The sequence below is a fragment of the Muntiacus reevesi genome, chromosome 1, assembly GCF_963930625.1.
Source record: "Muntiacus reevesi chromosome 1, mMunRee1.1, whole genome shotgun sequence".
Classification (NCBI taxonomy): Eukaryota; Metazoa; Chordata; class Mammalia; order Artiodactyla; family Cervidae; genus Muntiacus; species Muntiacus reevesi.
In genome coordinates, this window is record NC_089249.1 from 97454349 (window position 1) to 97481861 (window position 27513).

A 27513-nucleotide genomic window follows, 5' to 3' on the forward strand; every position below is an offset into this window, starting at 1 on the left:
TAGATTAGTGAGGAAATAATGGAATAGTCAATGGTGAATAGAGTAGTGAGGAAAGACTGCAAGGTGGAAGATGAAACAGAAGCCTATTTGAAAAAGAGCATTGACTTGAACCAAGGTGGTGGCAGTGGGAGTGGTTGCAGAAGGATAAAGTTAGCATCTACGGAACACAGAGAGAGAGAGCAAAGAGTCAGGGCCACCTGTTAGGTTTTGGCTTAAGTGATAAAGGTTCCATCATTCAGTAAAACATAAACAGGAACAGGAGTAGGAATGTGGGTGAAGGTTCATTACATTTGGACATGCTGAACTTGAGGGTCTTGTGAGATACCAGGTAGAATTATTTAAGAGGACCTTTCAGTCTGGGACTCAGGCGTGAATTCTGGATTGAGCACATTCATTTGAGAGTGAACTGTCCCACTAGGCAGTAGGTGATGCTATGGCAATGGTTGTGATAGAATTCATAGAGTATGTAAAGTAAGAATAACAGAAGACTAAGGTGAAAATCTAGGGAATAATAACTGATTTCTAAGGTGCAGACAAAGAAAGAAGAAAGTTGAAAGACTGATGAATAGGCTGACGTTTAAGATGAACTAACAAGTAACAGTAATGGCAGCAAACAGAAGAGCGTAATGCCCCTGAGACATAATGGCCTACATCCATGTAGGAGAGATGTAGCCGTCAGAATTAAAAGTAGTAATGAAGGCAAGTTAGACAATGAATGAAAAGCATCTGTCAGTTGTCGAGAGGGGATCTTTCCTACCATCTGGCAAGAGTGTCAGTGTGATAGTGGGAGATAGAATTCAAGTTCAACTTTGAAAGGAAAACTTTCTGACCGTCGTCTCGTGTTCTTCTGATGTCTAGTTGATCTTACAGTTTGAAATTTATGATGAAAACAGAGCCTGGTTATGTCAGATTTATCACTTTATGGTGCAAATAGTGATAAAATGGTTTATTTGTAAAATGTTTTCTTTAGTTTTTGTTTTAATTGTTGAAAGTAGTACTAAACGATATCTTCCAAATAGGAGCTCGTCAAACATACCACTGATCCTATGGAGAAGGCAAATCTGAAACTGGCTCTTGATGCAATGAAGGTAAGACAAATGCACCATTAACTTGTTTGTATTTCTCATTCTTACTGGAAAGCAGTGACTACAAACTGCTAATACATATGTATGATATGCTAATAGATATTATAATATCTATAAGTATTTATGTAGTTTTATTGTTAGTGGGGAGAGCTGGGTATTTTTAACTGAAATTGATATCCTTGCATGGATTTAATTATTGGACAAAAACTAAAACCAAGAGGTATATTAAAATAACTTTTGTTATTTATGAAAGCATGTCCCCTTCCATAACCACCAGGAATGATTAAATAGAAAGGCTTTATTTCGCATTCTTTTTATGGCTACTGGTAGAAAATTGTTGGCGCTGATGACTTTAGAACACGGGTATGACTTGTTTTCCTCAAGTGAGGATGTCTGCCAGGTTTATCTTCATGAATGCTGTACATCAGTAAAGTGGATCAATTTGGGTTTCTATTTCTGGTAAATCTGAAAATTAAGAACTGTCGATACAAGTAGATAAGGACAGGCATTTTGAACATATTGGGCAATGCATAAAACCCCAATTTCCATGCCATGCTGGACTTAGACTTTGAAAGAAATAATATTTGCCCCAACTTAAAACATACCCAAGTATTTGTTCTGGAGACAAAATGCCAACATGACTCTACTCAGAGCAATGCGTAATGCTCACCGTGTCCCTGTGCGAATCTGTGTTAGCTCTGCTCTGTAGCTGACTGGAATACCATGCCAGGAAGCAGCACACAATTACTTATTATTATTGAAAAAATGATATCAAGTTTCCAGTTTTTTAAGGAAATCTCTTATAGAGATATTCTATGAAAAAGCGGCCTTTCATTTAGAACAAAGTTAGGAACTGCTTTTTGTCTGAGTTCTGTTCCTGCTGTTGCAGATGAATATAAGAGGGTAGGGGAGAAAAAGAAAAAGAGACCAGAAAACAGGAAAAATCTGGAGCACCTGTAATAAAAATAGCTGGTTACAGTATGGAAAGATTAGCTAATGTTTCCTCAAATATGAGAAAAGATGTTTCAAAATCGGCAAAGGCGCATGGAAAAGCAAGGCCAGTGTTGTGCTCTTTCTTCATTTTCTCACTCCCTGGTTTTCTCTCTTCTTTCCTTCCCCTTTATTAACTCTTTAAATTGACCTGGCGACCCAACTGAATGCTCCCCAGAACTAAGACACTTAATTGGTTACAGACAACAGCCCTGCTGGATTCATTGTCTCACTTTTAGTTACTTTCCTCTCCTGTCTAATCCTTCAGGAGATTGTCCTCATTCTAACCCAAGTACAAGTGTGATTCCCTCAAGGTCAGCATTTGGAATTTGCATGCTCCCGACCTGGTTTCCTTTTTGTTGTTCCGCATGGCGGGGTATTTTGTTTGTTTAGTGTTTGATCTTCACTCTTCTCAAGGGTGTGGTAAAGGACAAGGCTTCAGTCTTCCCAGCTGTACTCCAGACAGTTTTAAATTGCTTTTGAGATGCAGCTTTGATTGACTGGGCTTTCATTTCATTGTCGTTGAAAAGTTATGGCGGTAACTTTTATCACTAATGAAATTAATGATGTGTTTCTTTTCAAACAGTGCTCATCTCTTGTCTGATCTTATCGTGCCTTCTTTTTCTCCCCTTCTCTTTATTCTTTAGGACTTGGCACAATATGTGAATGAAGTGAAAAGAGATAATGAGACCCTTCGTGAAATTAAACAGTTTCAGCTCTCTATAGAAAATTTGGTATGTAATTATCATTCCATCCAGCTTCTCTAACCCACAGCTTGGGGGACATTCTCGGAGTTGTTTTGGAAGAAAGAAATAGTTTACCTTCAAGTTTCTGTTGTTCTAGGATTTTTCTGACTTCTGTGTGACAGAGTCCACAGGGATGAATGTTCGGTGGCATCTGTGACACATTGCTGTCCAGGGACCTTCTACCATCGCTTGTCCCCGATCACATTGTGATGCCTCTGCCCCTCGAAGTCCCAACTCTAAACCCTGGATCTGTTTTTTTCTTCTCTATCCTCACCCCCATACATACTCGTGGTAGAGCCCTGTTAACATATTCATTTTATGTCTATTTACTGGGTGACTGCTGTGCACCAGCTGTTTTGCTAGAGGCTGGGGCTATAACTATGAGCAACATGATCTCAGGGGTGAGGAGACAGTAAAAAAGAGTTTAAAACTGCTCCATGGAGATGGATGCTATGAACAGGTTGCTGCAGCAGAGGTTAGTGAGGGGAGTCCTAGTTTACATAAGACGCTCAGGAAAAGTCCTTCTGAGGCATGTGTCCTTTGAGCATGAAGGATGAGAAGAAGCCAGTGGCATGAAGGTCTGTAGAGAGAGGATTCCAGGCAGGAGCCATGGCAAGTGAAATGCCCAGAAATGGGCAAGAGCCAGGAGATTTTCCTAGTGGTCCAGTGGTTAAGACTCTGTGCTTTCAATACAGGGGGTACGGGTTCAGTCCTTCAGTACAGGGGGTGGGGAACTAAGACCCCACATGCTGTGTGGCATAGCCAAAAGGTAAAAATTTAAAAAAAGAAGCTGCTGCTGCAAGACAAGAGAGGCTGGAAATTGAGAGTGAAAGGAAGAAGGATGGGCCCTGAAGCGAGGGAGGAGGACAGGAGAACTGCACCTGCAACCTTGGAGGACAGGGCCCTGAGGGATTGCAGCAGGAAGCCAGTGAAAGGTTCTTACCAGAGGGTTTCACAGTCTGATTTATGTGTCAAGAAAACTCTTTGATCAGGCAGACCAGTCAGCATGTTGTTGAGGGGGTTTCAACAGAGAGATGATGGAAGCCTGGTTTAGGCTGTGAGTAGAGAAAACAAATAAATGAATGGATTTAAGATACTTTTCTTGATAGGGCAGTTTTATTGCTTCTTTTTCTGAAACAGCTTTGGTCTGTGTCTTTCTTTCCACACATACAGCCCTTCCCCCTTTTCAGGACTCCATCTGCCACCTTTCCAATCACAGTAGCCTCTAATTACCTCTTCACATAGCTGTGTCTCCAAAATGTGGATTTCTCCATTCGCTTTCTTTCCCAAAGTTGTCAGAATTTTGTTACCTTCAGGATTCAGTCAACATTCCTTAACATGGATATTTAAGGTCCTCAGTGATTTGGCCTTAATCTGTATTCCTGAACGTATCCAGCTAATAACTGCGCACATGCTTTACATTGCAGCTGTCCTGCTGCATTGTAAAGGTTCTGATTTGCCCCACCTTGTTTTTTGTTTTCATTTCTTGTGTGTGTGTGTGTGTGTGTGTGTGTGTGTGTGTGTGTGTGTGTGTGTGTGTGTGTGGTGACACGGCATGTGGGATCTCATTAATAGTTCCCGACCAGGGATTGAATCTGTGCCACGTGTATTGGAAGGGTGGAGTCTTAACCTCTGGACTGCCTGAGAGGTCCCTGCCATACATTTTTATAGTTATGCCTTTATTATAATGTTGTCAAAGCCCAGAATATCTTTTTTCATAATTTCCTATCAAATTTCTTCGATGTCCAATTAAAAAAAAAAAAAAAAGATTCTCTCCCTATCTGCCATTTCCCCTTTTCTTTGTAATTCCATAGCACATTGCCCGGATAGCTGTTTTCATTATGGTAAAATATATTAAATTTGCCCTTTTAAATTGTACACTAGTTCTTCATCCTGCCTTCCTCCCAGCCCTGGGCAACCACCATTCTACTTTCTGTTTTTATGAATTATTGAATATCAATACTTACCACACTTTTGTTTGCAAATATTTTCTCTGATTCTGTGGGTTGCCTTTTTACTCTGTTAATAGTGTTATTTACACAAAATTTTAAATTTTGATGAAGTCCACTTTTTCTTTTGTTGCCTGTGCTTCTGGTGTCCTAAGTCATTACTAAATCCAATGTCGTAAACCTTTTCCCCTATGTTTTTTTCTTTAACTATTGTATTTTTAGCTCTTTGATTCATTTTGAGTTAGTTTTTGAAAACAGTATAAGGGCCCAACTTCATTCTTCTGCCTGTGCATATCCAGTTTCCCCAGTACTGTTTATTGAAAAGGCTCTTCTATCTCCCACCAAATGGTGTTGGCACTTTTGTCAAAAATCATTTGACCTTTATATGAGGCCTTATTTCTGGATGTTTGGTTGTATTACGTTGGTTTAGATGTCTGTGTTTATGCCAGTTCCACACTGTTTGGATTACTATAGTTTTGTAATAAGTTTTGAAATCAGGAAGTATGAGACCCTAACTTTGACCTTTTTTATGATAGTTTTACCTATTAAGGATCCTTTGTGATTTCATATGAATTTTAAGATGGAATTTTCTGTTTCTGCAAAAAAAAAAAACTGGAATTTTCATAGGAAACATTTATCTTTATACTTTTTTGTAGTACAGTTAATTGCATATATTTTTATTAGAATGTAATCTCATAGATGTTACTGATATTTTCAGTCAGTTCTTTTATCCTTTGGCACCTTGTAGTTTAGGTGCTCATAAATACTTAAAACTTCTTATTGTCTGCCTCTGGGGAAGTGGCTTATTATTTTTAATCATTAGGTCAGGACTTTTCAGTTTTGAGATCTTAGCCTCAAGGAAGCCATCCTTGACTCCCTAGACCAAATTAGGTCCTCCAGCTACGCATGCTTCTTCTGCTCTTCCTTCATGCAATCACACATTTGTGATTATATACTTTGGTGAATGTTTGTCACCCCGTGGGCAGTATGTTTCATGAAGGCAGGGTCTGTATCATTCTGTCCTGTACTTATTACAGTGGCTAGCACACAGTGGATGCTCAGTAAGAATCAATTGTAACTTTCTTGTGATTTGTGTTATTCCAATTAATTCTCTCTTTTGGTAGCTAACTTCTCCATTAGGGTTGTAAGTAAAATTAATTAATGTCTTCAATATGCCTGCTGGGATGAACATGGACAGGTTGTTTTTGAAAGTGTATCGTACAGACCTGAACTTTTGAGAGTAAATGTGCTAAAAAGGTAAAATGATAAAATTTGCTCTAAGGAAGTTGTGCCTAGAAAATATCCTCACTAATATTTATTTCTGTCTTTATGTGATTATGAAAAACTGAGACATGTACATTTTCTGTTTTAGAACCAACCCGTTTTGCTTTTTGGACGACCTCAGGGAGATGGTGAAATTCGAATAACCACTCTAGACAAACATACAAAACAAGAAAGGTGAGGAGTATCAGTACTTACTTTCAAAACAAGTTATTAGTATCAGGAGATTGAGGAAATCTTAAGGATGTTTCCTTTAGGATAAAGGAGTGAAATAAAGGAACAAAAATAAGGGAAGAGACCAATCTATGGCTTTTTAATTTCTATGGACATGTTAGGTATTTCCTTCTTTGTTTTGGTATCTGTTGATTTCCCTAAGTTTGAGCTCTTCAGAAGGAAAAGAAAAATCTAGAATTTCAGCTACAGTAAAAAAGTACACATTAAAATGAGGGTAGCAATAAAGCAATAATAGATACCATAAAAACACAATTATTTAATTTTACTTTTTGGTATGCATTGTAAAAGAACTAAAAGTAATACAACATGTCTTAAGAATGAAGTCCAAATAAGGGCGATTTAGTGAAATTTTCTTGAGGGAAGTATGTAGGTGTATTCCTTAAAGATTAGTCAGCTTGCCTGGTGTCCCTAATTATGTATATATATGTGGTGGTTAAACGGATGTATTTGGTTGAAATGGCCATTTTCTGGAACTTTAGGAGAATAGAAAGTTAACCAGTAGGGGGCAGCATCACTCTTGCATCCACCTTGACAACCCAGGCTCAAAAGGTAGGTCCCAGGAGAGACACATCCTTTTAGCCTCTCCCAGAAAATAGGCTTTGAAAGTGATGCAAGTAATAAGGCTGTGTGAGTGTCTCATTATCACAATGTATATGTGTTAATCACTGACTCAGAGTTTTCAAAAAGATACAAGTGTTAGTATTGGATGATAGGATTGATAAGATTTGTTTTCTCCCTCAATTGCATTGCTTCTAATAAGATAGAAGAGAAATATCAAGGTGTAAATTTAACCGTGATTTCCGTACCTCACACTGAGGTCATGCGCCACTCAGTTTGCATTTCAAGTTGTCCGTTAAAACATGGGAGCACAGGTTCCACAAGTAGACCCAAGAGTGAGCTGCGCTTTGCAGCCACTAGCAGTGTGACCCTGAGAAAGTTATCCAACTTCTCCGAGCCTCGGCTTCCTCCTCAGCAAAATGACATTGTTGATAATACCTACTTCAGGAGATGGTCCTGGGGATTTAAATTAAGTGAGTCATCTTTGTGGAAGGGATGAATGCTTCTCAAGGCAGTCTAGCCCACTCCAAGTAACCAGGGTAGATGTTAATCGCTATTGTCGTTGTTAATATTTTCCCATAGGTGTTTATCTTTTAAACTGGAAGAAAAAAGTACTGGTTCATGAACAGTGCTTTATGACTTAATCGTTCCTGGCAGCAGCCCTGCAGTGTGCTATTATTCTTGCTGTAATTTGGCCTGTTTTTTAACTGTGGGGACTGAGGTACAGCAGGGTTATTCATTTAGTAAAGGGCAGTGCCAGGACACGCAGCTCATTCTTTCAGTCTGCAACACTGTCTTTCTCTTTAACTCATGGGATAAATTAAATTTTACCTGGGAAGAGTTAACACACGTTCTTCCAACCTATTTAAATAATCAATCTCTCTCGCTCTCTCTCTTTCAGGCATATCTTCTTATTTGATTTGGCAGTGATTGTATGTAAAAGGAAAGGTGATAACTATGAAATGAAGGAAATAATAGATCTTCAGCAGTACAAAATAGCCAACAATCCTACAACTGATAAAGAAAATAAAAAGGTAAATTCTTGGAAATGAACAACTGTAATTTACTCATAGCTTTGACTATTCAAGGAACATATGCTAATAAAGTAATGTGAAAGTGAAAGTCGCTCGGTCATGTCCGACTCTCTGCGACCCCATGGGCTATACAGTCTATGGAATTCTCCAGGCCAGAATACTGGAGTGGGTAGCCTTTCCCTTCTGCAGGGGATCTTCCCAATCCAGGGATCGAACCCAGGTCACCCGCATTGCGGATGGATTCTTTACCAGCTGAGTCACAAGGGAAGCCCAAGAATACTGGAGTGGGTAGCCTGTCCCTTCTCCAGGGCACCTTCCTGACCCAGGAATCAAACTGGGGTCTCCTGCATTGCAGGGGGAGTCTTTACTAACTGAGCTACAGTAATGTGAGAGGCAGCTCATTGATCCAGGTCTGTTAGTTTCGTTCTAGAGATTAATTAGAGACAAGCCTCTGTGAGAAATAATTAGACAGTGCCACAGGTGATATGATCCTCTCTAATGCCTTGATGAACATGGCAACAAAATGCACTTGGCATAGCAGTTGTTATAGATAGGAAGCTGACTACAATAATCTTGATTTTCACAGTTTGATGATGATGTTATGAGACGTTTTGTGGACGATCATGGTGGTGTTTTAGTGATTTGAAAACACAGTGTTATTGATGAATGATACCTATTAACCTGAGGAATATTGATTTTAACAGTGGTCTCATGGCTTCTACCTCATCCATATCCAAGGACAAAATGGGTTAGAATTTTATTGCAAAACAAAAGATTTAAAGAAAAAATGGCTGGAACAGTTTGAAATGGCTTTGTGAGTATTTCTACTTTTAAAAGTGCTTTTTTTCTACTGCATAAGTCTCTTATGAACAATGAGCTACCAGTACATGTGCTGTCATGTTTGTAGAGTGTGTACAGAGGTTGTGAAAACGCTGAGCATGAGTGTTATGCTACTGGGCTGTCAGCCTGGTAACTTGGGTCTCCTAGGAGAGCTGTCTTGGTGAATTTCTTCAAAGAAAAGAAAGAGGGCGCTCCAGCCTTCTGTTTGACTTTCTTCTCATGGGTGTATTTTAATTCTTTAGCTTTCAGCAGCTTCTGAAAATTTTATTCTACTGATAAACTTTTAATGTAATTGCCATGTTTTGTATATGTCTTTAAGTAGAAATACCCCCAGACACACACACACATATTCATACATGCAAAAATCTCATTTTAAACAGATTAGTTTGTTCCTCCTGTTTGTTTTTAATTCTTTTCTTTTTTGAATTCTGGGTAAATTGCTTGACATATTCAATGAATGCTTTCAGGGCCTAATTTCTCTCAGTGCTTTTTCCTTTTATTAAAGTGGAGACTCAACAAAGAGGTAGGAAATAAATCAGACCTGTTTCAAAGGGAATGGTATACAGAGATGTAATTATACAAGAATATGTCATTATAGGAGTTTTTTTTTTTTTTTCAGTTTTGAGGTTCATGGATTAAAAGGTGTATAATGACCCTTGTTATGGAAACATATAGGTCACCCTGAAACTGAAACTGGTAGCAGAAGGTGAAATTAAGGAAAAGCACTTTTGTGATTTGCTTCGTTTGTATTCTAACATAATTTACCTTTTGCAGACAAATTCTATTGGATTTTTTGTTTGCTTTTTCCTTTGCTTTATTTTTGGAAATGCTTATATTGATATAAAATGGAGATAAGATTAGAATATTTTATTGCAGTTTTTAAGTGAGAAAAATAGAAATTTTCCTTGGATTATTTTCTCTAAAATTCTGAAAGATAAGATTGTGCAGCTAAAATAATTTTAACCTTACAGGCAATTCTGGGTTCAGCAAAATCCCTTGTCAGGAACTGGTCTGGGTTCAGCAATAACCCTTGTTAGGAACTGGCTGCATAGTCTTAGCCAATTTATTTAACCTCTCAGAGCCTCAGTTTCCTCCTTGGTAAAATAAGAATAATGATATTTTGAATTCCAGATACTATGTGTCAAGTAGTATGGTGGCCAGATAATACAACAGCAGGATATGGTGAGAATAGCAAACATTATCTGTTGTTATCACTGTTATTTAATATTGCTTTGTACTTCGCATCCTAGTACCCCTAGGGACTTACAAAATCAGAATACATCTTTTAGTATACTATTATAGTTTTTAAAAATGTATTGTTATTGATTATTGTAATTAAAAGAGCTTAGTATTTGCATGCATCCATAAAATGACTATTGTATAGGGACCTCTCGTTCGGGGTACAAGTGATGTCGTTGGTGACCTCCGCCCATTCTCTGATGAGCTGTGGGCTACTTCATAAACCAAGTGTGCTGTTTTAGAGAGGTTTCAAGTGATAGGCAGTGTCTGGACTTGAGCAGCTGGGACTGGGGTGACAAGATGTGGGGTGCTAATTATGTCAAAGGCAGAGTTGACCTTAACGCCCCTTTGCTCTTGTGGGAAGGATGCTATGCTGGTATTTTCTTATGGGTTCTGCTTGTTTAATCTTTGCATGAGTGAAGGAATTTCTGCAGAGGAGAAAAGTTAAATTTGTTATCCAGAGTCGGCAGGCTCCTTGGACTGTATTGATAGGTATATCACTTAATATTTTGTCCACTTGCCATAAATCAGACAGCTAAACTCTGGATACAAGAGACTCAACAAGACAGATGCTTATTTGTGTTTTTCATGGAAGGGAATCTGGGGTAGGTTGACAGGGGTGGGATACTGGCTCTCTGGGTATTGTCGGGAAACCAGGCTCAGAACTTCCTGTTCTGCTTTTGTCCTCAATGTTCGCACCTTGTTGTCCAAGATAGCTGGAGCTGCAGCTATAAAATCTGCCTTCTAGGCAGCAAAAGGTGATCCTCACTTTCAAGGGTCCTGTGAAGAAATACCACAAACTTCTGTTACATAATACTGACCAGAACTTAGTCGTGTGGCCATATCTGACAAGCGAGTCTAGAAAATGCAGTCTTCATTCTGGGCAGGAGTATGCTTGGCTATGAATCAAGGTTCTCCTATTATGAAAGTAAGGAGAAGTGGGTACTTGTAGGTGACTCTCAGTCCCTGCCTTAAAGGTGTATATGTGCAGGAAGAGTATGGGGAGGTTTAAATTGTTCTGCCACAAGCAAGATGGCTGCATCACACACAGGGAAGCTGGGTGAAAGTCTTTATTGTGAGCCTCATCCAAGCACCTCAGCAATGTAATTAAACATCCATCGTGACTATTTGCATTTCAGAGTACCCCTGGCTGCCCATGCAGATGATACCTTTTCTTGAGAATTGCTCAAAGTTGAGGGCTTCCTTAAGCAGAGATTATGCCGCATATGGCATGTGAATTAAAATTAAGCAAAATAAAATTAGGATTTTATTCGAGCATCAGAATGTTCCATTATTTTATTTCCTCCCTTCTGTTTTGACGCTTGTTATGCAGGAAAGCCCTGCTCCCAGCTTTGTAAGAAAGGTCTTGCTTGTCTTGTGCTCAGAAACGTGGAATAATCTAGGTAAGTCTGGGCTTAAAATTTTGCTTATGGCGCAAATTTTTCTATTCTACCCATTATCTAAAGTTCTAGTACTCTTATTCTGTAAGCCATGGAGAATAAAAGAAAACTAAGAAGTCCTGCAGCCTTCCTGATAATACATGATAAACAGCAAGCCTTGTGTCTTGAAGCAGACCATTTCTTCAAGTATCTTTGGCATTAACAGGGGTCCTGTAAGTCCCCATACAGCATTCTGGAGGGTTGTTTTAAGGAACTTGGGGGAGGGAGGCGTTGGTGGGAGGGTTGCAGGAAATCAAAGGAGGTGATATTTTGAGACTGATGAAATTCTTGCCAGTTCTATTTACAGAAGATGGCAGTTCTGCTGTTTATAGGATGATTGGATCATTTTTATTTAAAAAAAATTGCAAATCACCTTTAGGGAGTTTAAAATACTGCTCTTAATTTAGAATATTTAAAAGGATCATAGAAAAGCATGAACACCAATAAACAGTAAATATCTGGTAAACGCAAATCATCTCCCCAGAGCTGACCTAAATCGCAGCATCTGTCTTTGCCTAGCACTCCCCCAAGCCCACTCAGAAGTCATATTTTCTGACCTTCTTTGGCCATAGCCACTTCCAACATATAAAATACGCAGTGGACCACAGCAGAACTTGGCAAACCTCCGGAAGAAAGACTTCACGGAGAGAAAAGCAGCAGTGAGAGCCAGTTGGATGGGGCAGGAAGAAGGAAATCTTTTTTTTCTTTTTTTTTCCTGTGAGAAGTGGAGCAGGACTGATTGCTCTTGAGATTGGTGAAACAGTTTTTGAGTCAAATAATGTTCCAGAGCTATAGTTCTTGGGATCCCACTCTAAAAAATATACTTAGATCTTTAAAAGCCTGATTGATACACATTTTTATTCTTATTTCCAAAAGGGCTTTCTCTCACTCTCTTGCAAATTCCATTTAGTTATGTGTGCAATAGGATGGCAAATGTATTTATTAGCTTAAGCTAGTTTTCCTAATAATGTTGGTAAGTGCGGATGTGAACACTGCCCATGGCCATGTTAAAAATATCGTTAGAAAGCTGGACTTGCTTGGTTGATGCACTGGTGAAGAATCCACCTGCCAACAGAGAGGACACGGATTCGATCCCTGGTCCGGGAAGACCCCCCATGCCGTGGGGCAACTAAACCCGTGCACGCCAAGTACTAAGCCCAGCGCTCTAGAGGCTGTGCTCCCCGAGAGGAGCCACCGCAGTGAGAAGCCTGCGCCCTGCAACTAGATAGAGCGTGCACAGCAACGACGACCTAGCTCAGCCGTAAATGAGTGAATAAATAAAGAAAAGTTGTTAGGAAGCCCTGGACATGTTTTCCCCAAATCCTTTAAATGTTTTTAATGTTTTCTCCTGTTAGATTTACATTAATAAACCCTGTCATACTCATTTTGTAGCTCAGGAAACGAGCAATCGCTGGAGCATTTCAGCACATTTGCACAAGTTCAATGCTATATCGTTTACAATAGGGTTCAGGATCTTAGTTCACAGCATTTTCTTTATCCAGGAAGTGCTAAAATAGGCGCCCGGACTCAAATCCTGTTATCTAAAACTGGAGCCAGGTTTCTTTCTTTTTTTCTTTTTTTTTCACTGTGAACTAGGAATCGGAGGATCAGACGGTGTCCTTACATGTTCCAGAAATAAGTCCAAGTTGGGTACAATATGATATAAAAGAATTCAGTAATAGAATAAGAAGACTTTTAAAAGGAAGAGTTAAAGAAAGAAAAAGTAGAATGAGGGAAGATGCATTGCATATGGTAGCAAGTGGTAGATTCTGAACCAGCCTCTGTAGTGTTTAATTAAAAGGAACTGAAAGGTCCTTTTGCGTGCAATTTCTTCTGACTTGACCCAATTTTGAAATTCTAGCAATTTATGTTTACTCCCTTGAATAAGGAAAGCCCCCTGGAAGATGCCTATGTCATGAAAAAGTGAAAGTGAAGTCGCTCAGTCCTGTCCGACTCCTTGCGACCCCATGGACTGTAGCCTACCAGGCTTTTCTGTCCATGGGATTTTCCAGGCAAGAGTACTGGAGTGGGTTGCCATGTCCTTCCTTCTCCAGGGGATCTTCCTGACCCAGGGATTGAACCTGGGCCTCCCGCATTGTAGGCAGACGCTTTACCGTCTGAGCCACCAGGGAAGTCCATATGTCATGATCACTGTGGTATCTAAGATTTCTTCATTGTGTGCCATATGCCAGGCACAGTGCCACATGGTTCATCTAAGGAAAAATAGCATAGGGACCAGTAATGTCTGCTAATACATGAGCCCACGGTATATATCTGTTAAATGCTAAGACTATTGGGAGGGGAAATGAAGGAAGAGGGCGTATGGAAATTCTGGAGCTGGAGAGGGGCTCTGGGACCAGGTTTCAATGTCATCTGTGGGGGACAGCCTCCAAGTTTCATTTCCCAGGATGAACCCCTGAAAGGCAGTGTTCTGCCTGTGTGGGCTGGGAGCAGGGGTGGAACTCCATCCGCGAAACTCCACCAGTCGAGTTTAATCTGAGCCACAGTGTGTCCTTCTAATTTATTCCCCATTTACTTCCAGAAGGAATTTGAGGTCACTCACCATAAAAAGCACACATGCCACAGAATTAAAAAGAAAAATTTAAATAATCAGAGGTCATACAGAAGAGTGTTTCAAAGCATTTTCCTCAAATTCTGGCTCCACTGAAAAGAACATTTTCTTGAAATTCACCTTTTGGAGTTTGACTATGAAAGCAATGCATATGTTTTTCACATTTTAAGTAGAAAATTATATTTTATCCCATATAATTTGTTTTAATCTAAAGGTATTGCTCAGATATTCTGAATACCAGAGGGGTAATTATCAAAGGAAATTGCATTTATTCTCCAAATATTTATTGAGCACTTTGCCTTGTTGCCAGACACCATTGGAAGCCCTGGACATATAGCACTGAGAGAGCTATTGCAATTGAATTTAATTACTGTAGCTTCTAAATGCAATAATGTTCAGTTAATATATAATGGATTGAATTTCAAGACCGAACTCTTGATGTTTCTATCCAAATAGTCTCTTCCTCCCAATCCGATCTATTCATGTATAATTAGATTGGAAGGTCAAGATTTGCCTTTCCCCTCCACATGTAGTCAATTTCTCACCAGTGTCTGCAGATGAAAGCTGACCTCTTGCTTTTAGTCTTCACACTCACCTCCCTGGTTTAAGCCTTCCATGTCCCTGATTAGCTTCTGCATTCCCTGACAGCTCCTTATCAGTCCATTTTTCAAGAAGCTTCCAGGGTAATCTGCTGTGTCCTGCCCTACTTAAGACCCATTGTTAGCTATTTATGGCACTTCATATACTATCAAAAATTTTGCCAGGACCTCAGAAGGCCCTGCATGGTGTTTTATACCACCCATCTCTTCAGCCACAGCTCACACCTGTTTCCTGTAGCCAGATTGAGTGTGTTTCGGTTTTTGGAGAATATGCACAGACCTCAGGCATTCAACCGTGAGGTTTCCTTACCAGGATTGTCTTTCCTCTAGCTCCTTGAGTAGCTGCTGCTTTATCCTACCGACCTTGGCTTTAAATATCACTTTGTGAGAGAGATCTCTTCTGACCACTATGCTAAATGAGTAACCTTACCCCCACTAGTCTTCTCTCACAATCGTAATTGTATGGCCAGACAAAAACTATCCAAGTGTAGTGTTTGTGGACCTGAAATCTCCTCCTTGATAAAGATGTCTGTTACCTCCCTGCCCTATTTTGCCTATATTTTCTCCTCCTAAAGAGTAAGGATTTTTTATTGCTTATTAGAAGAGAAGCTATAATGAATTACAGTGGATAATGCTGGGAGAAGGGGAAAAGAAGGCTTCATGGGTCTGGGAATAGAAAGTTTTAGGTTTTGGGTAAGTGAGGCTCTGGAATAGCTATGGGGTCTGAGGGTTTTGGCGAGGGGAAAGGGGACTTTTGAAGTGCATTTCCATAGACTGTGAATCATAGTCCTTTTGGTGTTCTTTGAAATGTTAAGAAAATAATGAAATTGCCATTGCTCTATTTTGGTTGCCCTGTGTTTATATTTAATGTCTCAAGGCTGAATTGCCTGGGCCCTTGGGCTCATGGCATTACTATTAAGTCTGTGTATTTCACAGATGTTCTTCTAGTGGACTAAAAACACCAGGAGGGCAGGGATCTTGTCATTGTTATTCTCACCCGTGGTCATACCTGGCACATGGTGGATAATCATAGTTCTTATTGTAAATCTGAAATTTTACAAAGTTTCCTGAGAACAGAGGCAATTAAAAAAACACACACAAAGACTTGATGAATTAGGAAATTCTTCCTGTCCAACAAAATATCGTAACAGTCCTCAAGGGAAAGAAACTTTTACTAATATGATAAAGACTTTAATAGTCTTCACTAGTAGAATTGACTAGTAGAATTATCATCCTAGTAAAGGGAAAGCTTTTCTAGTATGATAATTCTAATGTTACTAGTATGATAATTCCAATGTGGATTCTTAGGTAAGAGACACTGAAAAACATGTTCTCTCCCAGCAGCATTAGAGTTTTTGAAGTTCTAGAAGTTGATGTCATATATCATTTTTTTTCTTAAGTAAGCCTTCAAAAATGAGGTTGCTGTTTTTTGAAGGCATTTGTATAGACACTAACTTGATGCTTCCAGACTGTTTCTTTTTGTCCTTCTGGATATGTGTCTTTTTGGTAGTCTGACTCAGTGCTTGAATGGAACTTAGAGAGCCAAGCAGGATGGCTGGTTTTCACATCACCTATATTCTTTCAAGTAATATTGATCTGATCTATACTTCTGCTAAAAACTGCAGAACAATAAGCAAGTCATATGCTATTGGAGGCCTCCTTGCCTCTAGGAGACACAGGGGGTATAGAACTTGAACCAGTTTTAAGATCTGAGGTGCTCAAAGCCAGCCACTTCCTTGTATTTCTCTCTGTCCCCACTCCCGATTCCTTGTGACCTGCACACATTTTTTCCACCTGTCAGACTCAGAAGAGAGGCTTCACTCCTTTTCCATTTTGCACCTGAAGGCCAGTCCCCATCTGCGTTTCATGATCCTGATGGGTATTACAAGGGGGACTCTTTTCATGTCCCTGTTCCTCTGCCATTTCCCTGGTCTCTTTAACCCCTCAGTGGCACCTGGAGTGTGACCCTCCCCACCATATGCTGCTCCCCACAATGGACCATGATGCCTGCCTTCACTTCTTCTCCTGTGAGGAGTGGCTACAGGTCAGAGCGAGCCCTCCCCTAACCATTGCAGGATTTGGAGGAATAAAACTGTGGTACTTTGCATATCAGTTCAGGATTAAGAGATCTGGTGAGTGTCCCAAGAGAAGTGGCCTTTGTTGTTGATTGATGAGAGGCCCATGTTTAGAATATCTAAGGTTTGGCAGCAGATTTGACATTCTATTGTGGAAATACAAAAGATTGACTTTGTTTATATTTTTGTCCATTGACGATTTTTCCAATATCTGCACAAAGCTAAACAGGAGAATTCTATAGCAAGTCCAAACTGCTGCTGCTATGGCTACTACTACTGCTGCATCATCATTACTGCATTACTAGGATAATAATAATACTGATTCTCTCTCTTCTTCCTTTCCTTTCCTCTCCCTCCTCTTCTTTGTTCTCTTCATTAAGAGGTCTGTTGGGTTCTTCTTAAATATATGAATAAGTGTCTCTTGAGACTGTGAATTTCATCTCTTGGAATAGGGGCCAGAAAGTAAATATTTTCAGCTTTGTGGACCATGTGGTATCTGTCACAACTCCTCAGTTCCATCACTGTAGTAATAACGCAGCCATAGATAATACGTAAGTGAATGAGTGTGGTGTATTCCAGCAAGAGCAATCATGGGCTGTAGTTAGTGATCCTTGTCTTACAGCACAGAGGTGATGATATTTAGGCCAAGGGAATGTAGTGAGTATGTGTTGCCACAAAAAGATCTTGGCTGTGTTGGTGCCACACTGTGGCTTTTTGTGGAAGTATGATTTTCTAGTAGAACTAATTCTTGTTTAGGTCATCATGACAATTTAGCTACAAAATATTTTCTACTCCACCAAAACCAGAACAAAAACACCTGGATGAATTCTATTAATATATATTTGGCATCATTTTGTACTGTTCAATTGAATATCAAAAATGCTCTTCAGGTATCTGGTTTCATTAAGCTGTATTATGTGGTTTATTGGAAAGGACTGTGAGGTCCCAAGAATCCAGGCCAGTAGCAGCAACAAGGTGAGCTGGTCTTTACTCAGTAGTCGACCCCATCAGCAAGGATAATTTTCTAGTCAGTGATGATTCTTTGTGCTCTTGGAGCATTTTCTTCTTACTAGGAGTGCCACTTGTGCCTGTTATTTATTCCAAAATTCCCTCTTTGGAGAGCTCGCTGAGGAAGATGAGAAGGTGTGAAGGAAAGCTGTGGTGATGTCAAGAGTTGACCCAAGGGCGAGCCCTCTGGGCGAGCTGTGTGTAGGGGTGACATTTGACTATGATAACAGCTGCCTTGGCATTTTCTTGGTGTCTAAACCCCATCTCTCTCTATTTGGAGGCTGGTAACCTTACAGGCATGACACTTCCCAGTGGCTCAGAGGTAAAGAATCCACCTGTCAATACAGGAGACACAGGTTTGATCCCTGGGTCGGGAAGACCCCCTGGAAGAGGAAATGGCAAGCCACTCTAGCATTCTTGCCTGGAAAATTCCATGGGCAGAGGAGCCTGGCCGGCCACAGTCCATGGGGGTCGCAGAGTCAGACATGATTGAGCAGCTGAGCACGTTCACAACCTTACAAGCACAATTACCAAAGTATCAGCTTATAAAGCATCTCTAAATTTGTCTGCTCACATGCTTTTTTGGTCTCTGGAGAAATTATTCACTCTAAAAACAACCTTTTATTCTTTCTTCTTAAAAGGCTTTTGTTACCAGTTTTTAATATGAAGAATTTGTTTATGAATATGAAATCCACGCTGACATGATCCATCGTCCCCAGGCTGTGCTGAGCCTCCTGCTACTGACCTATTCACATTAATCTCCCAAGTTGAAGGCAGCACAGCTCTCGCTGAATCTAATGTATTGTCTATAACCTTTCAAAATTGGCAGTTAAGTCAGTATAGGGAACTAAACCGCAGCTTCCTGACAGCAATAAAAAAGAAGTAGGACATGGGACAGTGCTCAGAAAAATCACAGCTGTCATAAAATGGAGTCTTTCAGTAGCCTGTTGGACCCAGAAACATGCAAAGGCATTTCATGCATGACAAAGCATTAGTAAATATTAAGTAGTATTCTTGTTCTGTTATTACCTCATGGAGACCAACCTCTCTCCTTCTTCTCTGTTTATATTTAATACTTACTTGACATTTTTCTGGCATTCCTGAGCATGCTTATAAGGAAGGAGAAGCCATAGGCAGAAGGAAGAATGAAGGATAGATGCCAACATTTCCATCAACAAATAAACATTACTCTGGTTAAAACTAAATGCAAATAAAATTAAGCTGAATTACTGTGTTGGTGTCCTTGAGCTTTTATAACAGAGCCTTTGATCTATTGTGTGTGTGTGTGTTTTCCTCTTTGTATATGAGAACAATAGCACCACAAGCAAGGGAGTTTAACTGGGCGCTGGTGGTCACTACTGTCTCCAGATTGTCTGGGTTAAATAGAAATTAGCACAAAGAGTAGTTTGTTTTGGAACCGTTTGTTGTAATGAGTCAGCTTGTATATAGCTTCCTCTAAGAAAATACCATAATCAGTGAATTCTGTCATGGTAAGCAAGCTTTAATTCATAAGTCTAAGCCTAATAGTACAGTTAATGCCACATGTGCTACTTTTGAAGGCTTCTCTGGTGGCTCAGACGGTATAGAATCCACCTGCGAAGCAGGAGACCCGAGTTCAATCCCTGGGTCAGGAAGATCCTCTGCTACTTTTAAGGTGTTTCTTGATAAGAGATTGTTAGATCATAGGCATTGTTACCTGGGACTACATAATACAAAATAAGTTGCCTTTGAAGGCTGGCCATCCTCACAATGAGAGCCATGAGAGAAACTTCAGTTTTTCTCTTCATGGAATAGTAAGCAGTAGCAGTCTAGTTGGAGAGATAGTCATACTTGAAACAATTACTGAATGAGACTGAATACTATATATCTGTATTCATTCATTTTTTTCATGTATTTATTGAGCATCGTATACATGCCCAGAAACTATTCTAGGCACCAAGAATATAGTGATGAGTAAGACAAACTCCTTTCTCTCATTGAGTTTTTATTCTAGCAAAGTTTATATTTTCAAGTCAGCATTATAATGTCAATGCAAAGCAGTGATAAATTGCAAGGTACATGAAAGAGTTTATACACATTATTTTGATGTGAGAAGAATGAAATTAGACTTTTGAACACAGAAAAATCCAGTCCATGTGATGCTCTCAGGCAAATTTTGAAAGCATTATAGGCTCTCTGGGGATGTGAGGAAGGCATTTGCAACTGAAGATTTTTCCTTTTAATTTAGGAAGAGTAAGCTGTTGTAGGTTAAGTATGTGCATTTTTTGCTTAAAATAATTAGGAAGAATACCATTTACCACTGGTACATAATTTAGAAAAAATAATTTGTTCAGGATGATTTTTCTCCTATTTATCCTAAATACCAGTTTGTAATAGTCATGATCTTAAAAAAACGTAACATTTTATGAACTCATAAGCACTCTGAAGAGGTGTTTAATGTTCCTTTATTCCTACACCTCAGCCTTTCCTACAACTTTTCTAATTGTGATGAGGAACTTACTACCTGTAGAAATATTTGCTCTATCTTCATTTAACTTTGACTGTAGAGACTTCTTTTTTATAATGAATTGAAATATGTCTGTTCACCAAGTCCATGTTTTAAATATACTTTCCCTTTGAATAAATGAAACTTAATTTGGGGAAGTTATTTCACTAGTTAGTAGAATGCTAATCTGATTAGGTAGAGGTGTGGGTAAACTGAATGTTTGTGTGCATGCTAAGTCACTTCAGTTGTGTCTGGCTCTTTGTGAGGCTATGGGCTGTAGCCCACCAGGCTCCTGTGTCCATGGGATTCTCCAGGGAGAATACTGGAGCAGGTTGCCATGCCCTCCTCCAGGGGATCTTCCCGACCCAGGGATCAAACCCACGTCTCTTATGTCTCCTGCACTGGCAGGCGGGTTTTTTTACCACTAGTGCTCCCTGGGATACCCTGAATCTAATGTTTAATTTCAATCTAATATTATGAGCAAGGTATGACACTAGCTGCTAATATGCCCACAAACAGGTAAATGAGACAATTTTAATTTTCAAGGTGTTTAGAAATCAATTCAGGGACTTCTGATTGAATTATGCTTGGCAATTTTTTTTTTTTTTTTTTTTTTTTTTTTACTCTGAGTATTAAGGAAGATTTCAGGTTTTCATACCTTCATGTTAGGCCATTTAGAGTCTGGTAGCACAGAGGGAGAATTCTTTACTCTTATATGGTGCTCTGTAGTTCCCAAAGTGTTTTGGATAATACCTCATTTGATCCTTAAGGAGTTTTGTAAGATAGCCAAGAAGGTATTATCTTTAAAACAGAGACAGAAAATAGAGAAGAGATTAAGTATTTTGTGTGTGTTTTTTCAGTTAGTAAGTGGCAGAGACTGATCTTGAATCTCAGTCCAGAGCTTTCCCCCTGCACCGTGCTGTCTCTTTGATAGTAAGAATACGTACTGGTGTTCTCCAAAGATGAAACTTTCCATCAGTTTGTTTTATAGACAAGAGGTAGTCTTGTGTAGTATATTCATGCAATTGATGAAAAATACGATTTAGAACTCAATTACTTTCTACTTACTTTCTACTGATGCCATTAGATAAGAATTGGCAGAATCAAATAAAAAACAACATTGAATATTATTAGCAGTTATTAAGGATGATTTGGGCTTCAAAGAATTTCCTTAGAGTAAAATAAATTGTTTTGATTTATGGGTTAATTAATAGCAAGATTTTTGGTCACCGTATTATAGAATTGAGCTTAGTAAATTTAGACAGAGTCTTTATTCTATTTGATGGTGTTTAAAAATAATGTAAATAATGTGATTGTAGTCTCAAAGTTTAAATCCCCTTTTTAGAGGTAAAGGAACTGGGAAGTAGAAGGCTCATGGTCTGAGACTAAACTCTGGCCAGTCATCAGGGTGGATTAAGTAGAGTTCTAAATCAATATGTGTGTATGTGTTTGTCTGGTACCTAGGTAACACTGGCTATGAATTACATAAGTCACTGGAGGTATCAACACAGTGTGAAAACACTGTCATTTTTCTCCTTCAGGATAAACTTTGGACTAACATTGAATAGCTTCTTCTTCCTGGGGAGAGCTGGATTTGAAGTTATCTGAATCCTGTGTTTGACCTGTCTGTTGCTTATTAGAATAGTGGGCTTTCTTCTAAACATCTTTCTCCAAGAAAACACTGAAATTTGGGAGCTCAGATTATCTGCCTCAGGAGTGATTATTCTAGTGGTCAATGGGTTTAGTTTAATTGTTTAGTCCTATCTGCATTTTTATATTTGCAACATCACTGTCTGTACAAAGAAGCATCCAGCCCTTTGAGAAAAGGAAAATAATTTCAAAAGTCACCAATGCTCTAAAGTAATGAATCTTATAAATTTTAAAATTCAAAAAATAATACCGTATTATTTAATAAAGTTTTATTATAGTAAACAAGCAAAAAAGTTCTGTATTTATTATTCTTTCAGCCTTTCTTTGCGTCAATTCCAGAAGAGAATTAGCATTTGCTGACATTAACATTGTATTCCAAGCACAATGCTATGGTTTTGGCATTTGCCTCATAAATCTTCCCCAAACTCATGAGGAGAACAGTTATCTCTGTATAAGTAAGGAAACTAAAGAGTAACCTGCCTGAGCCACACAGCTCGTGATGGAGGCCAAGATCCAGCCATACTCCTTTGACCCCACCAGGTCCAAGTCCAAGGACCTGCTTTCTCCCATTCTTTTCTCCAAAGCGCTTCTCACCCAGTGGCTAGTTCAGAATAAACCTAATGTTTTATTAAACCCAGTTTTTCTATCTTCCAACCTTCAATTGCAGAATTCCTATATCTTTCCTTGTTTCTTTTCTCCTTGGATAATAAGAGCAACAAGAAATAAAATTCTCTCATCTACTATCATACACCAAATTTGCTTTCTGTAGTCTTTGACTAATGACTCATTGGTCGGAATCAATCAGGGATCTGTTCTCTGATAGTGCATTAATAATATATGTACATTAAAGCTCCTTCTCAGAGAATATTTGAGTTTTGACATATTGAACACTGGCATTTTAAATTAAAGCTGTTGCTGTCAGTGCATTTTAAAAACTAGATAGCTTGAAAATACTGTTTCATATATAACAAAATAGACCTGAGGTCATATGTAGTTTACTAAGGCAAAACTATTCCTGGCCTGTTTAATTGTGATAGGAGTTTAAATTGCATTTTCCAATTATCATGACCTAAACATCTTTCAGATTGAGGAAAAACTTCACTGTTTTGCAGGGCTTAGATTTATTAGAAGAAACACTATTGAGCAACCTAATAGATTTTCCACTTACCCTGGAAACCAGAAATGATGAATTAGAAACTATTCTAGCCCCTTCAAGATAGGAAGTATCAAGATTAAAATGATGCTTAGTGACAATGATGATTCTGTATGTTGAACCCTAGGCTTACATCAGTGTATCTTGTTTTTCAGACACTTTTTAATCTGGTTATATAGCTAAGCCTCCTCTTGCTTGTGGCGTGAGACTTGTACAAATTGATAAGTAGTTCTGTGCTAAGCCGTTCCCTCAGTGCAGCTGATTCGGGGATGTTCTGTGCTTTCCTCCTATGCACATTTCTCCATATACATATTTATGTACAACATGTAACACACATATATGAGACTCTCTTTGCAAAGGTTTTTCTTTAGGGCAGTGTAATAAAGAGCCTTGTATTTGGAGGCACAAGGTCAGGAACAATAGCCATTCCCCTATAACCTCAGTAATTTTAGAGAGAGCAGTTAACAGATCTTTCCCCCCTTACTATCTATGTACTGGGTGGCTTTAGACTTTGTATCCATTTGGACCCGGAGTAACTTTGCCTGTAGAGGAACTTGCCCCAAACCACAGGAATAGCAAATAGAGGAACTAGACTAGACCCCAGGTCCTTTAATTCCTGGTGATTTTTCTTCCAAGGTAAGCCTTTCATCTATAGGTTCCTTTTTCATAAAATGGGTGAGTCTACCTCTTTCTCCAATATCTGTGTCATGAAAAGCTGCCAGTCCCCTGTGTAGGGACCTGTGGACCTGGGGTAGGGGAGAAAATTCAACCAGCCTCCAGGGGTATCAGCACGAGACCCACTATCCTGCTGTCTATTTGGCATTAATACACTGCTCACCACTGACTCTGCAGATTTACTTTGAGCAGGGCTCCTGACTCCTGAACATTTGATACCAGTATGAAACCTTATAATTGCAGGATAGAGCAAAACCCAAAGTGAATTAGAAATTTAATTAAACTTCTTGCTTGTTTAATTGTTTAATATGTTGCACAGTCCAACTTGCAAGTCCATATTCAATTATAATGAAACTCCCCTTAGATTAAGTTTATTTGGGGTTTAAAAAATGATTCTAAAAGGGTATTGCTGCTTTAAGAGAATCTTTGGTTTTATAAAATTTCAACATAAGAGATTGAGTGTTTTAGTATTAGGTTTGTATTGACTCTTGATATTGACATAAATCTAAACGTGCAAAGCCCATAAAGGCTAAATCCTGTGGGCTTATGTTTAATTTAAAATATGGCTAGCTGGCCATTTTGAATATGCTAGATAGGTTGACAATCTGAATATCTGACTCGCTGGGGAAATAGTCAAATATTAATTTTAATTGTTTGTTAGTAGACTGTTTGCCATTGGTTTTAAAATTCATTTGGAAAGTGAGAATTCACATTTATGTAAAAAAATTGCCAATAAACCCGATTTCATAAAGGTGTTTAGAGGTTAAGTGCCGAATGATTAATTTATGCTTTAGTAATGTTTTTTAATAATTTGGAGGAAAGGTAAGGCATCTGAGGAAAATGTTGATGATGAATAGTAAAGAAGGCTTAAAGATTCTGAGAATTAAGTTGGAGACCACATTAATCATCCTAGAAACAGAATAGGAAACCAAGTGGGGAAGACATTTAAGTGGAATTCAGAGAGTGCTGGACAAAGAGAAAATAGATAAGGCAGGGCCTGACTTTGCCAAGGGACCCAGGCAGGACTCTTCCCTTTTGTGGGACATAATTCATTCACTAGTTAAAGGGGAGACAGGAACATTTATGATCTATTATTTTCCTGCATTGTCAGAAAACTTCCTCTATGTGTGACTCTGTACAGCTTCTTTGTTGAATACGTTGAAGGCTTGTGAAGGGCAAAAGAAGGTGGGAAGTGTGAAGGCTACTTGTGATACAGAAATAATAGTGGAATCTCATATTATTTTATTTCTACACAACTGCACAACAATTATGACGTTTTCCTCTTGTACTTGTTCTCTTTTTCTTCTCCAAACTGCATCAGACAGTTGCTACTGTGTGAGTGTCTGGGTATTTACAAGAACGTGTGTGGAGGTACATACTGGACAACGATAATGTGGTCACTCTGGGAAGATTGGTGCTTTCATGCCCTCATGGTGATGATATGCTTTAAATTCTGTGTGCTCATCATGTGAACCATCAGGAAAATTTGCTAAGTGGGCTTTATTCCATCTATGGAACTATAATGATGATCAAGTAATACCCAAAAGTAGTGTAATTAGTTTAATTATAAATGAAGGCATTGCTTACATTCAAAATCTCAATAAAGAAATGAAGTTGATAGTCTTTGCTGATCCAGAAGAAAATATCATCTCGCAAAGTCAAAGAAATTATCTGTGAAGCCTTGATCAAAAAGCACAGATAGTGTGTGATCAAGAATCTTGATTACTCCTCATTTTTAGTGAGGAAGGCTTTTTGATATTAAAAGCACAAGAAGCCAGAGCATTATTATGTAGAGAATTGATTGATTACTTTAATCAATGACTTCTTCAAAGGTAATTCTGAGATATGACTGGGGAAACTGAAGTGAGCCAACTGGCCGTTAGTGGTCAGCACTGCTCCGTGGGAAGGATGTGTGTGCATCTTTACAATGAGACCTCAGAGAGACTTTCTGGGAGAATTGTGGCTCGTGTAAGGATTGGATCTGAGTAGAGTTTAATAAAATTCTGCTTTGGAGTGATTTGTTTATCTTCTGTGAGCAATTTCTTCTTCTTCTTCTTTTTTTTTAATAGATTGATTTATTTATCTGTTGGTGTATTCCTCTACTGCTTTTTCTCATCTGAACCAAAAGCACTTTGCAAATATCAGAGCTCAGATTTTAAAAAGATCATTGATTTTTTTTTTCCAACCGCCCTGAAGGTAGTCTGTCACACATCATCATTTATTTCTGAGAGAGGGATATTGATGGCATAATATTAAAATCTTTCATTTGAGAATTTTTTTGTTTTGTCCAGCAATAACCTAAATTCACATGAGTTTTGTATTTGCCTTCATTTATCAGAATTGCTATTTAAAAGTACATAATTCTCAGGATAATATAGTTATCTTGTTGCTTGATATAAGGAAAAGGAATGGTGTGTCAATAAAAACTGTCATTGACTGAATACATTCCTGTATGATAATCCGATAGTTGAAGCAGGCTCTGAGGAGCTGTTGAAATCTGCCCAGTATGACCATCGTTCTTAAAGTTTGGTCTGGTCAGTCAACCCTGAGGATCCTGTCAACCTCTTCCAGGCTTCCTCCCCTGCTTTTCTTCACTTTATGTTGTTTACTTAGTTTACTTTTCACCAGCTGAGCTTAAGAAAAGCTCAGTTTAGGCATCAGCAGTCTTTGACTGAGAAAAACATTTGTGAGTTTAAGACCCTGCCCAGTGATGACACCACTCATGTGGAAGCAAGAGGAGAGAAAATGTGGCAAAGTCTTGATCACATCTCTTAAGCTACCGTCAGCCTCTTAACTGGTCTCCCAGTTTCTAGCACAGCCTCTAAAGTGCCCAGTGGGCTTTGCAAGGGTAACCGTTGTAGCTTGCCCATTTCCAACGTAGCATGCTTTTCTACTGTTGGAATTACCTTTCATTTGATTCCTGTTTTCACTCTAATGTCATCTTCGCTTAGGTCTTCAGATTCTTCTACCGAAGGTGTCTCTCTGCCTTTGGTCTCACCCTCTCCACCACCTGGATGCTGGTTTTCTTTCTGATGTGCAGATAACGTAATCTGGTTGTCTACGTACAGTCCTTTAGTCGTCTCTCAATGCCCACAAAATAAGATCAGATTCCTGGAGAAGGCACAGATGGGGCGTCTGCAGTCTGGCTCATGCCCAGGCTCAGCCTCCTTTTTGACCATATCCAGTGCTGCAACCAGGCTGAGTTCCAGGGAGCTGCCAGAACATGCTCAGCTCCTTTGTTCCTCTGGGCCTTTGATCACAGTCTTCTTTACTGGCCTGGGACCTATTTCCTCCTGAGCTCTGCCAGGGGACCCCTTTTCATCTTTCAAGACTCAGATCTAAGGCAGTTGCTCTCTTTTCATGCCCTCTCTCATCCAAACCTGTACTAGGGTTAACTAATCTCTCCTTTATTCTCCACCATATCTTGTGCCTTTGGGGAATGCTTTATTAGTTCTGCTTCTTTTAATGCCTTTATCTCCATCCTAGTTTGAAAGGACCTTTAGGCCAGGGGCCATGCACCTTTTTTTTTTTTAACCTTACATAGTTCTTTCAATACATTAAGCATTTAATAAATAGTTGTTGAATAAAAGAATGACTGGATCATCAGAGTTAAAATAAGAGAGTAAGTTCCCCATGATTTTAGATAAAGGACAGATCATGTAAGGCTTCTGTGATCAGGGAAAGTCTTAAAAGGTGAGGACCAAGTTATAGCAGTAGACAGTGTTTGGAGTGGAGGGAAGAAATAAGGATATTCACGACCAGGAAGGATGGTTTAGAACTGAGACTGATGTGTGAGATAGCTTCCTTTGAGCTTATGATGGGACAGTACTTCTGGAGATGTTATTTTCTGATGTAAGATATTTCAGTCGACCTGCGTGGTGATTTTTAAATCCTTTAGTGT

General features: G+C 39.0%; 1 protein-coding gene and 1 non-coding gene across 2 annotated transcripts in view; one reads left to right on the forward strand and one right to left on the reverse strand.

Moving 5' to 3' along the window:
- The window catches only part of VAV3 (vav guanine nucleotide exchange factor 3), a 414102-nt gene that overhangs the window by 214752 nt on the left and 171837 nt on the right, over positions 1 to 27513 (forward strand). The window contains exons 11-15 of the mRNA XM_065907662.1: positions 1020 to 1088; positions 2723 to 2809; positions 6143 to 6228; positions 7745 to 7877; positions 8582 to 8691. Coding sequence (XP_065763734.1) covers positions 1020 to 1088; positions 2723 to 2809; positions 6143 to 6228; positions 7745 to 7877; positions 8582 to 8691 — 485 coding nt within the window. The remainder of the gene's footprint in view (positions 1 to 1019; positions 1089 to 2722; positions 2810 to 6142; positions 6229 to 7744; positions 7878 to 8581; positions 8692 to 27513) is intronic.
- TRNAC-ACA (transfer RNA cysteine (anticodon ACA)) lies at positions 13455 to 13527 on the reverse strand. Its single transcript has one exon. It is a non-coding gene; the product is annotated as a tRNA-Cys (tRNA).